This window comes from Netta rufina (genome assembly GCF_964035555.1).
Source record: "Netta rufina genome assembly, chromosome: 3".
NCBI lineage: Eukaryota > Metazoa > Chordata > Aves > Anseriformes > Anatidae > Netta > Netta rufina.
The window spans coordinates 33,604,385-33,620,120 of record NC_140125.1 but is presented as its reverse complement, the minus strand read 5'-3'; the positions used below and the strand labels follow the sequence as shown (position 1 = coordinate 33,620,120).

At 41.2% G+C, this 15,736-nt stretch overlaps 1 protein-coding gene across 1 annotated transcript in view; it reads left to right on the top strand.

Annotated features, from left to right (window-relative positions):
- The first annotated feature begins 6,653 nt into the window (after positions 1–6,653).
- Positions 6,654–15,736, top strand: part of RMDN2 (regulator of microtubule dynamics 2) — a 45,883-nt gene continuing 36,800 nt past the window's right edge. Inside the window, exons 1-3 of the mRNA XM_084285004.1 lie at positions 6,654–6,778; positions 7,215–7,684; positions 15,274–15,466. Coding sequence (XP_084141130.1) covers positions 7,233–7,684; positions 15,274–15,466 — 645 coding nt within the window. The 5' untranslated portion in view covers positions 6,654–6,778; positions 7,215–7,232. The remainder of the gene's footprint in view (positions 6,779–7,214; positions 7,685–15,273; positions 15,467–15,736) is intronic.

The following is a 15,736-nucleotide window of genomic DNA, read 5'->3' as shown; positions in this document are numbered from 1 at the left end:
GAATCGTTGTCCAGGGTCAGCCTACACAGAGCCACACCATGAGAATTAACTCATTGCAGATCTGTGCTTGAAACAAGCACAAACACCACAGAGAGCTCTGCTGCTCTTTTAACTAGTGTATGAGATACCAGGTACTCTCCTCCTGGTGCAGGTTTTTTCTGGATACAAGCAGTTTAGTGCTGTTGTTCCTTTGTCCATGTGTATGGTACCCTTTTCCAACTACAACAGTCCCAATCAGTGGTGTATCCTCAAGGTGCAATTCCATGAGATGGGTCAAGTCAATCCAACTGCTCACTTTTTCTTTCAGCCCTTGGTCGTCTGCTCCTGCTTTCACCACCAACCTGTCAGAAAAGTAACTCAGCAAAAAAAATGGTTTTCAGATAAGCTGGTGAGTTGAGAGCCCCAGTGAACACTGATTTCAGGGCAGGGAAAAGTGGGAAATCAGTGGAAAAACTGGACTCCTGCTTGGCATAGAAGCAAGCTGTTGTCCAAGCAGCTTTGTTTACCACCATTCTTCTTCCCACCCTCATCCTTTTTTTCCTCTTTTCCACACCGGAGATCCCCTATCTCCTGTTGCCTTACCTCTTATCTCTTATCTAGAGTTTTATCTCTTCACCAAAGATAAAACTAGTGAAAACCAAAGACTAACACCTCTGTTTGTTCAGTGCCTCTCCACACCACCTGAACCTCTTGAGACCGACCTTGGTGAGGCGCCCAGCTAGCAGCACCCACCCTTAGCGGGATGCTTCTGCGTGGAGAGACTTCGCAGCCCGCTGTCCAGCTCCGTTTCCCCGAGGATTTCCCACAAAGGGACTCAGGCACGAGGTTTCCTGTTTATTGCCGGGCTGGAAACCCCACAGCAGCCTTATACCACGAACCGGGAGCCGGCGCAAGCCCCCAAGCAGCGCCCAGGCCTCAGGGCCCGGACGGAGCCATCGGGCGGCGGCCCTCGGGCTCCCCCGCGCGGCCCCGTCACGGCGCCATGGCAGGGCGGGCCGGGGCCATGGCAGGGCAGGGCAGGGCGGGCCGGGGGGTTGGTGTGCGTTGCTTCTGGTAAAAAAGATGCCACAAAATCCTCCGTGGTCAGAGACAGCAGCTCTCTGCGCCACGCTGGAGACCGATTCCCTCCGTGACCCGCTGTTTTACTCCCAGTCGTACGTCTTGGCTGCAATATTTTTGAATTCGGAGCAGCTATAGCGATGGAAACACACGGACACAACGCTCCCGTTCTTGACGGCTGGTTTTGATGCTCTCTTTGCACATTTTTTTCCCCACAAGGTGGCAGCAGGAGAACGGCGAATGAGGAGGCTGCCCCAGTTACCTGCTGTTCGGCCTCCAGGGGGCTCTAGCTCAGATCCAGGGACAAAAAGCTCCTCAAACGCAACGACCAGGTGCAAACAGCGATTAAAACACATTCTGCACTTATGTTGTATTTTAACAGACCTGCTGGAAAAGCAAAACAAGGGACTTGAAACAATCTGCAAAGTCGAACGCTCTCTGTGTGTGTGCATGTACTTGCAAGTGTAAATATGTGTGTGCATTGACTGTAGCAGAAATCCCGTCTTCATGTTGTGTATAGCATAATTTTTATATATACAAGTACTTGTATAGCTGTAACTTTAACATTTTATGGTATTGCTGAAAGGGAAATGCAAATGCTAAATGGTGAAATGATTTACTGAGGGACACGTACATGCCTGCAACAGAGCTAGGTACAGGTAGTAAGCTCTGTGTTACCAGTCTCTCATCAGCAACACAGAAGGCTGTCATAGAGTGGTGAATGTTGACAAGCTTCATGTTCACTCAAATGATTAGTTGTAAAATATTCACTATTTTAAACTTCATTTCATTGAAGGGATGTTTAGGAAGAGAAGTCTCTCATTTATTCTAAAAATATTTGAAAGTAGTCAAAGGTTGGACGTGGTGCTTAGGGACATGGTTTAGTGGGTGACATTGGTAGCAGGGTGATGGTTGGACCAGATGATCTTGAAGGTCTTTTCCAACCTTAATGATTCTATGATTCTATTCTAGTCTTTGCAATGGTATCAGCTGAAAACTTTGATATGTAAATGACTTATTTTTTAGAGATAAAGAAAAATGTCCAATGAGCGGCTTTAGTTAGGCAGGGACTTGACTTCATGGGTTTGTTTTGTCTTGCCTGAGTTTCATGATGTCTTCCTTTTATGCTACAAGCCACAGCTAATTCTAGGGCTTATGGGAGATGCAGTTATGCTTGGCAGTGTAAATGTGTATTTACAGAGCAATGATTTGGGTTGGGTTAGGTGTGCACTGCTGAGGCAAATCTCCCAGTTGTCCCAGCTTGGCAAGCTTTGCTTCGCCCCATGGAACAGGCCTGGAACACTGGAACCATACTTCGGGAAGATCCATTGCAGAAGCATTAGGTATGCACAGAGTTCCTGAGAACAGGCCACAGCTCATCAAAAATTAACCTGGGGCATGGCAGGGATGTCATGGCCTCAGCACAGCTGCTTTGCCTCCAGATGCACCCCTGTTGGTCCCCACCACTTGATGATGTACACATAGCTGTACTGGCCTAGACAAAAACTTGAAATCAGAAGGGAAATTTTTGACAAACTCAGAAAGGCTGGTACAAAAATGAGGCAGAAACGATGGAGGAACACGCCATATCCCCTGAACAAAGTCAGTGTTTTTATGTGAAATTGCAGACACTGTAGGGACCTACATGTATATTAGCCATATTGGAGGGACAGATCTGTGGAGTTCAGAAAGGGGCACTGCCATTTGCAGGTAGAAACTGTAAAGCTCTTTAAAATACCTTTTAATGCTCTGAAATAGTATAGGGAAGCAGAAAAAAAAGGACATTTCTTATTAAATAGAAGAAAATAGATTGGGTGATGTGGCATACACCTACACATATGCATGTGTATTTGTAAAATTTTGATGGACTTCTGAGGATAATATACTTGTAGATGTAAAATATATGTTTGTACACACGCTCTTCTTATGTTTTCATGACTATTCATATCTTTTTTCTCTTTGATGTATACTCTAGCATTCCCATGAAAACTTCTCTTTGTGAAGGCATCAGGCAGCCCTATGGAGTTAGGGCTAATGTAACCTTGCATATGTATTCTTATTGTTGTCTCCACAACATACACAAATTATTTTGGGCTGCCAACTCTCATTTATTGTACCAAGGAAGATGAATAATGTACCTTGGCCTAAAAAATTAACATAGGTTGCATAAATACATCTTGATAATGTCCTTGACATTTCTAGTGAGATGAAGACAAACACAAAGAAGCAAGAACAGCACTTTTTTCCTTTTTTTTTTTTTTTTTTTTTTTTTTTTTCTTTTTTAACACCATGGCATTAGTAACCATTTTTGCTTAGCTGAAATTGCAGCACTGGATCACATCAACACAATAAATAAATGAACGGATGGTTCTATTGAACTAATTCATTGAACTAATGAAGCCAAGTTTCCTATCAAGTTATATTTGGTAATTCAGTTCCCCCTGCAAAATGCATTTCTTCTGTGTGAATTCTTAGTTGTGTAACAAGGAGTGAGCAATATCCCTCATAGTTGGGGAGCAAGTTCATAATTTTCCCCTTTAAAACACCAAGTAATTCAAAGAAACTTTTCATTGCTTACTTCTCTGTTAAATTTAACTGTGATCAGGGAGAGATTCAAAAGTACTGGAGGGGATGCAGAGGTACAGTTACTTGTGCACACACAGAGGCATAAAATCAGTGCAGTTATAGCAATTCATCTCCTCTGAGAATTATGCTAAACAGTATATCTTTATTTGAAAAAATAAATATCAGTGTGTTATTATTGATCCCCTATGACTCCAATTTATTAATTTTTCATTAAGGGCAATTGTCCAGGGCAAGAGCAACAGAGAATATTGACAAGATTTATCAAGATATATTTATGCAAGTCGGACAGTGAATGCTTTCCTTCCTTTTGAGGTAAGTTAGAATTTTATTTTATTTTATTTTAGAGCATATGACTTGGGAGAATTCAATAAAACTTGACAAAACAGTAGGATTTCTGACAGGCCGGTAGCAAGTCTGGTCAAAGGTATTTAAACTTTCACAATATTTGGTGATTTATTAACAGGGTTTGATTATATGCTTACAACTGCTGAAATAATAAGTATGAAGTGTTACTAACAGATGAAAAAGTTTCTGTATTTGTTACAAGCAGCAGGTTAATATCTAGGTAGGGGCCATTTCCAGAAAGAAAAAAGAAAGAAAAAAAATTAAAAATTACAGCTAAAGAATTTTATATTGATTGTAAAATATGAATGGCTTTCATGCAGAAATTAGAACACCAGTAAGTTATTAATATGCATCTTGGCTGGAAACAGCATACATTGGTTACTTATAATGTAATGGTGCTTTCACCCTTTGAACTCAATTGCTCAATAATAAGCTAACTTTTCTAGTCTGACACAAAGCTACTGTCCAAGCTCAAAATATCCCAATAGACCAGTTAAACGACACGGCCTGGTGTTACACGAACAGTGCTGTGAGCAGGCAGGTGTGTCTGCGGTGCAGCTCCGGAGTGCTGAGCTCATCTGGCAACATCTGCCTGGGGCAGGTGGGGAGGAAGGCAGGATGCTAACAGGGTCTCATCACATCAGAGCTGCTGACCATCATGAAACTTGCAGGAATCTCAGTATATTGACTTCTTTCTTTTTCTGTCAAAATTTTCTGAAGATGCAGGAGCTACTGGGTGAAGAAAGTGTCATGGTATTAGGGGACAGCAGGACAGTGCACTGACAAGGTGGGAGCGTAAGCTCTGTCTCCTTAGGAAGTAGAGCTAAAAGTACACTGTTTAGCAATGAGCCTGACGTTGTCTAACAGACAGCGGTCTGGACTTGGATGTTTATTAGGACTTCAGGTACAAAGTCTGGTTTGAACTAGAAAAAAAATACACATGCAGAATAACAGCACTTTCCTAAAAACAGTTCTTTTCAGTTTGCTTAGAATAGTTATCAGATTTAGGCCATTTTAATGTGCCAAGTCTAGGTAAATCAGTGTTTAGGTCCCAGCGTGGGGAGCTGTTGTCCTCTGGCAGGTGACACGCATGCAGTGACTCCTACACTTCAGCATTGCAATGCCTGGGTAAGGTGGCTGCAGGTGCAAAGCAATTTAGGACTTTGGATCCAGACCTGTGACCTGATTTTCAGAGTTGCAATGCATCCAGAGAAACTAATGGCAGATTTAGAAAGCAGTTCTCACAGACTATTATATCTGAAAGTAAGTTGCCTAGTCTGAGGCCGCAGGCCTGTTTCAGCTATGTTTGTCCTCAGATTAATTATCTTTTTAATAACCTTTCCTGTTTTATTTGGCTTATAGAAAGATTTTTGGCAAATGGTGTTGAAAAGAGAAAATACAAGTAAAGGTTATCCAACAAAAATTTATTACCACTCCTAAACATTTGAAATACGATCAGCATGAGGATTCATGTAATCCAGTTTCGTTTTTAAACACTAATGGATTATGTAATTTAAAATAATTATTTCTATCATAGTGAAAATTGTTCTCTGGAAATTAGTGAAGTTTCTATAAAATTGAAGAGCTTACAAATTTCAAATTATGAACATATGAACAGGCCATACTTTATTATTACTATTATTATTTTTTTTTTAAACTGGGAAAATTGTAGAATATTGAAACAGGATTAATTTTTCCATCTTAATAGACGAACCTTCCTCTCAGGTTGTAATTTGGCCTCCCATAAGGCTCATTTCATCTTCAGGTTCTCAATGGGGAACTAGTTAGCAGTTACTGTTATTATAAAGGAAATCTGTGTTCAAAGATAAAGAGATATTAGACTATAAGACTAAAAGATAGATTTACATTTGCTAATTTGCATTAAGACTGAAATTCTGTTTGGGAACACAATTTATGTTCCTGGTACCTGTTTAAGGTGTTTTTTGTTGTTGTTGTTGTTTGTTTGTTTGTTTGTTTTTAATAACTTTTCCTTGTTCCTGAGTGATCTGGCTGGGGAAAACTCCAACTGTTGAAGATCAATCTCTTGTCCTGCAGTCGTAATAATTTCAGTAAATGCCTTTTGTGTGGGCTCTCGCAGAAGAACCTGAGTTTGTTTCGCAGTTCTGGCAGGGCACGTTGTGCACGGGCACCCTCCTGGAGCCTTCAGGACAACGGCTGGGCACAGCGAGTTGTCTCCAATGGTCCTTTCTGCCAAGCCAGCAACAGGAGGAAATACTGCCATAAGGGGAAAGAATACTCTTGTGCCACGAGTAGGAGTTTGGGGCTGTAGGCACAATGCATCCCACACCCTGTCAGACTCAAGTTCCTCCTTGACTCTGGGCAGAGCGCAAGAGACTGGAGAAACACGCTCAGTTTGGGGCTGGCAGGTGGCTGAGGTACTATTAAGCCTTCATGCAGCCGGTCAGGGCTTTTCGGTGCTTGTGCAGCACCAGGCCTCCCCCGCTGCAGCGCACACCCCCCCTCTGCCTCCTGGGAGCAGCAGCAAAGGTGAAGCTCGCAGAAACCAGCACCGGCAGCCCGAAGGCAGAGCCATAACAGCACAAGCCGCCCCTGAACGGCCAAGCCGCTCACCCCCTGCGGCAGGCGCGGCTCTCGGGGACCCGGGGACCCGCACCCGGCCCGGGGCTGCCACAGGGCGGGCCCCGGCAGCCGTGCCCCGAGGCCCGGCCGCTGCCTCCCTCGCAGGCCCGGCCCCCTGGATCCGGGTCTCGCCGCCCCCAGCGCCGCAGCGGGGCCGTGAGGCGCGGCGGGCCCCGGGCCGGGCCCGGTAGGTAGCGGGGGGGAGGCGGCGGCGGCGGGCGCGGGGTGGGCGCCCTGTGGGGAGGCGGCCGCGGGGACCCCCCTGCTGGGCTGCGGCCCGGCAGCTGAGCGCTGCGGCAAGCCGAGGACAGCGGGTTTGCGCGTTAAAAAAAAAGGAAAAACGTCAGCTTAAAGCAGCCGGGAGGTCAGAAGTGAAGGCTGCGGTGCTGTGCGGGTAGGGCAGCGTGCTGCCCCGCTGCCCCCCCTCCGGCAAAACAAGTCGCTGCCGGCTCGGTTTTGCTGTCATTGCACACAGGCTGCTATTGCAGAAGCTGCTGGAGTTGCACTGTGGCTTCCTATCTGCACCGGTTATCCCAGCCTCAAGCTTTTGCGATTTAAAAGCGAAGTCGGTCGTTTGGGTAGAGGGGGAGAGCGTCTTTAATTCTGTGACTGTTGTCTCCCAGTTGTAGGAGAGCGCAGAAATGTCTCGCTTTGAAAATAAAGGACTGATACTGGGCATCATGGCAGGGACTGCCGGAATAAGCCTGGTCCTGATCTGGTACCGCAAGGTGCGAAAACCTGGTGCAGCTGTGCGTATACCTGACTTTGCAGATGTAGGTAACAAGCTTAATTCTGTAGGCATGCAACATGAAACTCATAACGAGCAAGGGGCAGTAATGGTTTTACACAGGAGGCAACTGCAGATACTGGAAAAATTGAATGACTTGCTAATAAGCGTGGATGAACTGAAGAGGGAGGTGAAGTTTCTGAAAGAAGCTATTCCAAAGCTTGAAGAGCTTGTTCGAGACGAGCTCCAAGGGAAGGGAGATGCTCAGAGAGTTAGCCCGTCACACAGAGCAGCAAGGCGGAGAAAAGCTGAGACAACTCCTGCAAAAGAAGCTACCAGCTCTGAGGAGGCAGAAAGTGAAGGAGGGTGAGTTGATAATATTTTGTTTATGCTACATATGCATTGCAATTTGCATCAATACGCGTGTGAAACTTTGTATTGGAAACAGTAGCCCTTCAAAAGTTCTACATATGTTTTAAAGTTCTCTCCAATCAGGAAAAAAATCAGATGCTTTTAAATCAGAGAGAACTGTGGATGACCATCTGTAAGTCTGCACGACATGTGAAGCTGGTTTAATACGAAGCACATTACAGATTTCCACCAGCCTGTTTGGCAACCATCTGATGCAGTATTGCTACATAGCTATGTAATGAGAGGCAAAGTTCATGATAATGCTGTGATTTTAAGAGTGCTTCCAGTAAGACAGTAGTCTTGTCTCAGGTGTCTGATAGAACTTGTTCAAACTGTAGGAGTGCTCTTGTGCTTTTCATGGTAATTGTCTCCCTTGGGCCTTAAAGATGAGTTCTTACAGTGTTCCGCCAAAAGGTATTACACACCATGGAAGTTATGTCTGAATGCAAAGCATGTACAAGTGGCAGTTTGTTTATATGCATTTGCTATTGTGTATGTTTCCTGCTGGCTTAAAATTAAGCGTGAGGGATTTCAGGTACTGACTAAGGTACGAAGTTCCTGGTTTTGATCATGGCGTTTGGTCCCATTGTGGTTAATGGGGGCTTCAGTTGAGGAACATGCTGAAGGAGTTCAGGAGAACGTACCAGGAGTTCAGGAGAGGGACTATATTTTCCTAGTGTCATATGTTGCCTAATAGACCCTACAGTAGTAATGTGAAAATGGTGATGACGTTACTTTCCAGTAATTACATCTTCGTTTTGATATAATCAGGTTAGATACTTGCATGCAATTTAATCAGGGCATGTTTATAGCAAATGTGTTTTTTTTTTTGGTACCACCTCCTTGGTATGGTATACAGACATAATGCTGCCTACACTAGTATGTAAATTGTCCATTGTAAGTCACTTTTTTTCTTTTCTTTAAGGAGGCTTTAATCAACTATAATATTCTGAAGAGAAAAGGATAATGCACATAATAATTAATGAAATTCTACTTTTGAAGAGTTTCTTCATATTCATTTTAAGTTCCTGTGGGCAGAATTTCTTCTTGTGTTATATCCCAGCTCGTATGCTTTGTAAGTCTTTTATTTTGAGACCATATTTTGAGATTCCACAATTATATTACAAATTAGTTCTTCATTTTTTCTTTACTTTAAATATTCAGTATTGACAAGGGTCATCAGAAACATTTCCCCTTCATGTGGCATTCAGTTGTTTCAGTTCTATAGTTCCTCAAATTATTTATTTTTTTGGGGGGTAGGTTTGCAGAGGCCTTTGCACTGAGCATAAAATAGTTGGAGATGTAGGTAAGGCTAAAGCATGGGTTTACAAATAATCAGGTTCCCAAACACAGGATAGTTGTTATCCCACACCTAGCAATTGGGATCGCCACATTTTCTCATCAGGGCAGATGCATTGCTGTTTGAGAACTAACCAAAGAAACTTGTTTGTTCAGGTTTTTCTCTGTGATGAAGAAACTGATGAGATGATCCGACACAAGTGATTAGAGTGTGCAAGAGCTTTGAATGTGTCCTTAAGAGAGGCCTTCTCTGACGAATATTTGTGTAGAATTGGAAGGAAGGAAGAGAATCCAAGGTTATAGATACCCAAGTGACTAATGCTATGTGCTTTATCAGTGCTATTTTTTAATCTCCTTTGAAAAGAGTTTTTTTGTGTGCGTTTTTTTCATAACACCTTGTACTTGATGTGTTTGTTTTGCATATCTTCTCTTTTTAAGATAGTTTGATTTCATTTATGTAATTTTCTTTTTGTATTTTTTTCTTCCCCTTATAAACGGACGTAGGGTATTAAGCCTACTGCCTAGCGTGCATACAGTTCAATTTTATATAGGTTATTTTGAGGTCATATGTAACGTCAGTGGCAGTTGTGCTTATTCTGTGAGAGGTTATAACAACACAGGTTTTTTTCTGGTTAACACGCATCAGAAATTCATGTGTTCTAAGTATAAACACCATGTGCCTTACTTTTTGTTCAGTGGTGAATCCGCTTAATTTTTTTTGTGAATTTTTTTTTTCATTTTTTGTACACTATCTGAGATAAAGTACCTGCAAGGTGTTTCACTGCCCCAGCAATATTTTCATGATCCAGAAGACAGGATTTTATTTGTGTTAAGCAATTCTGGTTTTAAATGACACACGGGTAGATGCTGGGAATTGGCAGATGAAGTAATCATAAGAGTCTTATGCACTTGTGCTGAATAACTACATCAATTTCAGATTTGAAGAATTCTCCCAGCTTTTAATACTACCTATTTTTTTTATTATTATTATTTTATAAACTATTTGATTCTGGCAGTCCTTGTTATGACCCTCACTGCTTTGATCTGTTTTGGTCATATTCCCAATGTCACTGTTGGTATTTAACACCTTGGAGAGAGAAGCTTTATATTTTGCCTTTCAAAAGTTATGTGGGAATTTTAAGTGGAAAAATATCCCTCCTCCCCCTTTTAAAAATAGATTTAGATGTATCTTTACATAATAAAAGCTATCCTGTAGGAATGTGTGCTGGATGCATGAGACACTGACTGAATGCTGAAGAGTTCTGGTTTCCATCATTCATTCACTCAGTCTTTAAGATTTGAGGATTTGTAACAATCACACATTCATTTACAAATAGTATAGATTGTGTCTGGATGATCACCTGGCTTGCAGAGTTTCACCTAATTCTGCCCTACTTGTCACTTTAAAGCCGCTTCCTCCCTGGTGCAGCACTGATGAACTGTTGACACCAGTGTCATGTTTGGCCTCAGTCTTCAGCAAGGCTTTGCTTCACCCAGGCTTTTCAAAATGCTTTTGGCATCAGTCACCGGAAAGGTTCACAGCAGTAAATAGTTTTCCTTCTGATGTTTTATTTATAATTTTTCTCTTAACATTTCCCTTCCCTGCTTCTAAGAATTTCTTCGCTTAACCATTTCTTCGTTTATTTTTGCTGCCCATTTGTTTTCAGTGCAATCTTTGGCTGACCTGACTCTGGTTTGGTAAACTTTTCCTCAAAGGCTGTTTATCAGTCCTGTTGGGTGTGTGTGCTCTACTGGGTCATCCATGCCAATCTGATCCAGATCAGTCTGTGACATATAATCACCTTTCTACTGAATTAGCTGGAGCGGATGAGACAGGGTTTGTGTCAGCTTACGACTTTTTAAGTCACCGGGAAAACAACAGATGATGTTTGATCCGTCTCAAAGTTGGGGTGTTGTGAACGGCCAATACCTGGTTAGGCCCTGTGCCTGCCAGTTAAAAGGCAGGCCAACAATTTCTGAACCAGCAGAGCAAGTTTACACCCCAGCAGTGTTTTATACCAGGTGGCTCAGTTGTTTTTTGTGTGTTTGTATGTTGTGTGGTTTGTTTTGTTTGTTTGTTTGTTTTTGTTTTTAATGCAGTACTACCTGTCTGGATTTTGGAACAGCTTAGGCGCAGTGTGGTGAGTCACTAGCATGGTTTCCATTTGCTCTTTGGACTTTAAACAGTCCTGAGTGATCCAACACAGTCCTGTTGGTTGATCATTGCTCCTCACGTTCTTATCACTGTTTTCTCTTTTAAATAAAATCTATTGGTAATAAAGGTGAAAACAGTTCACACTGATTGTAGATAGTTTTCAAGTTCTTTGAATTTCTCAGGTATTTGTCACATATAAATATTCACTTTTCATAGAATCTAGGTTGGAAAAGACCTTCAAGATTGTGCAACCATAGAATCGTAGAATGGGTTGGGTTGGAATGGCCCTGAAAGACCACCTGATTCCAACCCCCTGACATGGGCAGGGACACCTCCCACCAGACCAGGCTGCCCAAAGCCCCATCCAGCCTGGCCTTGAGTGCCTCCAGGGATGAGGCATCCACAGTTTCTCTGGGCAACCTGTGCCTCACCACCCTCATCGTGGAGGATTTTTTTCTTATATCCAATTTAAACCTATCTTCTTTTAGTTTAAAGCCATTCCCCCTTGTCCTATCACTACACTCCCTGTGGGCCCCCTTTATGTACTGGAAGGCTGCTGTAGGGTCTCCCTGGAGCCTTCTCTTCTTCAGGCTGAACAACCCCAACTCCCTCAGCCTGTCCTAACAGGAGACGTGCCCCTCTGGACTCGTTCTAATAGGTCCATGCCCTTCTTGTGCTGGGGCCCCAGAGCTGAATGCAGTACCCCAGGTGGGGTCTTACAAATCCCCTCCCTTGCCCTGCTGGCTACTCTGCTGTTGATGCAGCCCAGGGTAAGGTTGGCTGTCTGGGCTGCAATCACACCTTGCCAGATCATGTTGAGTTTCTCCCAACCATCACGCCCAGGTCCTTCTCCTCAGGGCTGTGCTTGATCCAATCACATTCAAACGTTTTCCATTTATCATCTGATTAAACTTCTTGCAGGAAAAAAAAACAAGTGAAATAGCAGATATCAGTGTTATTATGCCTTGCTTTACAAATGTTTTATGTAATGACACTCAATCCTTTTTTGTTGATTTCCAGTTTGGATTACTTTGGTCATCCATTAGACTAGCAGTTTTTGAACTGTTGAAACACATGCATTAATTTGCTTTGGTTTAGTACTGATATATATATATCAGTACTATATATATATAAAAGAGTACTATATATATATAAAATATATATATATACACAAAGAGCTATAAAATTATATATATATAATATATATATTTTATAATATATATTATTATTATATTATTATATATAATATATATATTATAATATTTTATATTATATATAAAATTTTATATATATAATTTTATAGCTCTTTGTAACATGTAGTTTGCAATTCTACAATGAGCAGATGAATAAGCCTGCTAGCAGGTTTGTTGAAATGAATTATCAAGCTCTTTGAATTGTAGTTTTATATCGTTAATATCTGTTATGCTCTTATTTTGTCCATAAGTGTCTGGAAATACTTCCTGTCTTGAAATAAAACTTGCTTCAGTTCAAACTGGTAAAGCACAGCTTACCTCATTGTTAGGAAAAATCCTAGCTCTGTATTTTTTAAAAGGCTGTGTTGCCTTCGTAGCACGTTATGTTTTCATGCTTAAAAAGTTTCAACCACGATACGGACTTAATGGAGAGCTAGTAAGAAAATTTATGCCATCAGAAACAAACCAGAAAAAAAAAGTTCTTTGTGCCTCATTTGCCAAAATGGTTGAAGTGGTGTTTAATGTTTGATACTTGATTAAATTACCTTGCTGTTATTTTACCCCCGTGACTCCTGAGCAATGTGAGAGTTTGCCTGGGTTGCCTGGCTCGTGAGGTGGGAACTCAGCACGAGTAAGTTACGGAGGCCAGGGCTGTCACCTTTGTGCTCTCCCTAGAAGAAATGCCAGGAGGCAGCAGTGTCAGCTCTGGAGCTGTAGGAGTAGAGACGAAGGAGGAAGGGCCCTCTGAAAGCACTATTTTTATTTTTCTTAGGAACTGGGGAGAAACTTAGAGGAATGCTGATGCATCTCAGGTGGTAACTAGCATGCCCAAGCTTAACCACTTGGTGTTATTTACACTCCCTTGAAAAATTTGGTATCAGGACAATTAATTTCTGTCCTTCTCTTGAAAAACTCTGTTCACTTCAAACCAAGCTAAAGAGGATTTTAAACATTTTGATTCTTTTGTTTGCAAATTGAAATAAACTTTGCTCAGAACAGCAACATAGGAACTCCAGTGCCTTAGCTTATCTCAGTGTCTGACTGATGTGAGCAGGCACAGGGTAGTACAGCCTGTTGCAGTCCCTAGAAACTACTGGCATTGTCTTATACTGAAAAAAAAAAAAAAAAAAACATTTGTGTTTTTCATTTCCCAGAGGTTGTTTGATAGGTATTGGTTTGCCACCATTGAAACATGCAAATGAACAAGCGAATTCAAATTGTTCCCTCTGCTGTTTCTCAGCACAGCCATGGCCCAGAGGTCATGTTTCCCTAGGAGAGGTGGAATGAGAAGGGCTGATGTGGTACGGTCTGATCCGAGGACCTCATTCTTCCATGGTTAGCTCCTTAGTTAGTACTCCTACAAATTCAGCTTGAATATGGTGGGATTCTGTGGCCACTTCAGTACAACTATGGAAGAACAATATGCTCTGGTTTTAAAGATGTTTCAGAAAAGCAAAGTAAACATTCCATGACTTATGAATACAGACTCTGAGGATGTAATATAGGTTTTATTATCAACTTCAGCATTATCAAGATTTGCTGTTATAGAAAGCAAATCTATAGGAATCTATGAGATTTCTCATCTCTGCTCTGCTTTATGTTGTGTGGCTTTTTTTTTTTTTTTTTTTGGGGGGGGTGAGGGTTATTTGTTTAAACATGTATGCACGTTTTAAATATATTTTTTAGTAAATACAAAACTTTTTAGACTCGTCTTTCCTATATTACTTTGTTAATTTGGCAGAGAAATCGTCATGCCACATCTTGCAGTTCTGTGCCTTCGGAAGTAGCTGTAAATGGTCATTTACAAGCTGCAGGTGGATCTGCCAATGTTTTAGGTCTGGTCACTTCCTAAAGCAACTTCTTAAATAGAATATTTGAAAACCATAATTATTAACCTCCATTCATATTGCTAACATTCTGTACTGGTTATATAGATGCAAAAATCAGTTTTTATATATTTTGACTGTCCTGATTATTGAGTTGCTTAATGTATCTAGTGTGTTGCAAGCTTTTTCTGCTAGTCGTTACCATTTAAAAATCTCTCAGCTTAGCAGCTAATACTTCTAAATTATTATTTTTCATTAGAACAAGATTATCAAAAGTTAAATGCAAAAGATCAGGCTTTTCTGCCATAAGCAAATGGTTACTTTTTAAAAGTAAATGCCGTTCAGCTGCTTTATGTGAAATTGGAGGGCACTAATATATGCTCAGTCCTTTGGACAGTAAGGCCACCTACTTATCTCTGTGAGGTATTTATGGCTTTTGTCAACATTTCTTTGTCCTTGCCTGCCTTGTGCTGAGTACTTCTGCGCTGAGCGTAATGAATTAATATAAGCTCTTTCCCAATTTCAGATATTCTGACCTTCAGAATGTACAAAAGCTAAGGAAAGAAATTGATAACAATGATATTATCACTTATATTTAGATCTTTGAAGTGTTTAACAGAACGTTGTGTAAGTGATTCTTATAGCACTTGTGGTTTGGTTAGTAAGCCCGTGCCCATTTCAAAAAATACAGAAATTGAGGCCAAGAGTTCAAGAGGCCTATTCAGGGTTGCAAAGCATGTCATAATACACATTAATGATTTAAAGTGTTCTGTGTTAGAAACACAAGGACACATGTGTTTCTAATATGTATCTAAATTTTTTCAATGTAGTATTAGGCAGGACAATATAATTACTTGCCTGTTGTGTTTGGAATTATGGTTATCCTTTTGAAGATAAAGGTTCTGTAACAACAATAAGCTTGATTCCATGTATTAAAAAATTATTTTCAGGACAAATTGAATAAATTACACTCTGTTTTTTTGTTTTGTTTTGTTTTGTTTTCACTTTAATTTCACAGTAATTTGCCAATATTTGTAGAAAAGATGGTTATTTATTTTCTGTGTTTTTTAGTTACCTCACAGCTCATACTGATACTGAAGGAGACTCTGAGGAAGAAAAGGGGTGTAAGAAACCACCTGATGTCACTGTGCAGTCAGAAGAAGAAGAGCTACTTACTCTTCTACAGCAGGTGGACAGTTTGCACAAGGGTTCAGAAGATGATAAAAAGGAGAGCTTCAGGCTGCTGCTTGAGAAAGATGACAAGGTATTAAAGGGTAAACTTAATATTATGTTGCTATTAGCTTATGGTTAGCTCTACCTCTGAGAACTTCCTTAACGTAAGCATAAAAATGCACTCAGGAACAGAAGATGCAATTTCATGCTCACTTTAAAAGTATGGTGAAAAATAAATATTTCAAGGTGGTACCAATATTCATGTTGGGTGGGCATGGAAGTTGCGTTATTTTATATACCACCCAGGCTCAGTAATTGATATATATAATTTATATACCACCCAGGCTTTGTTTGGTATGTG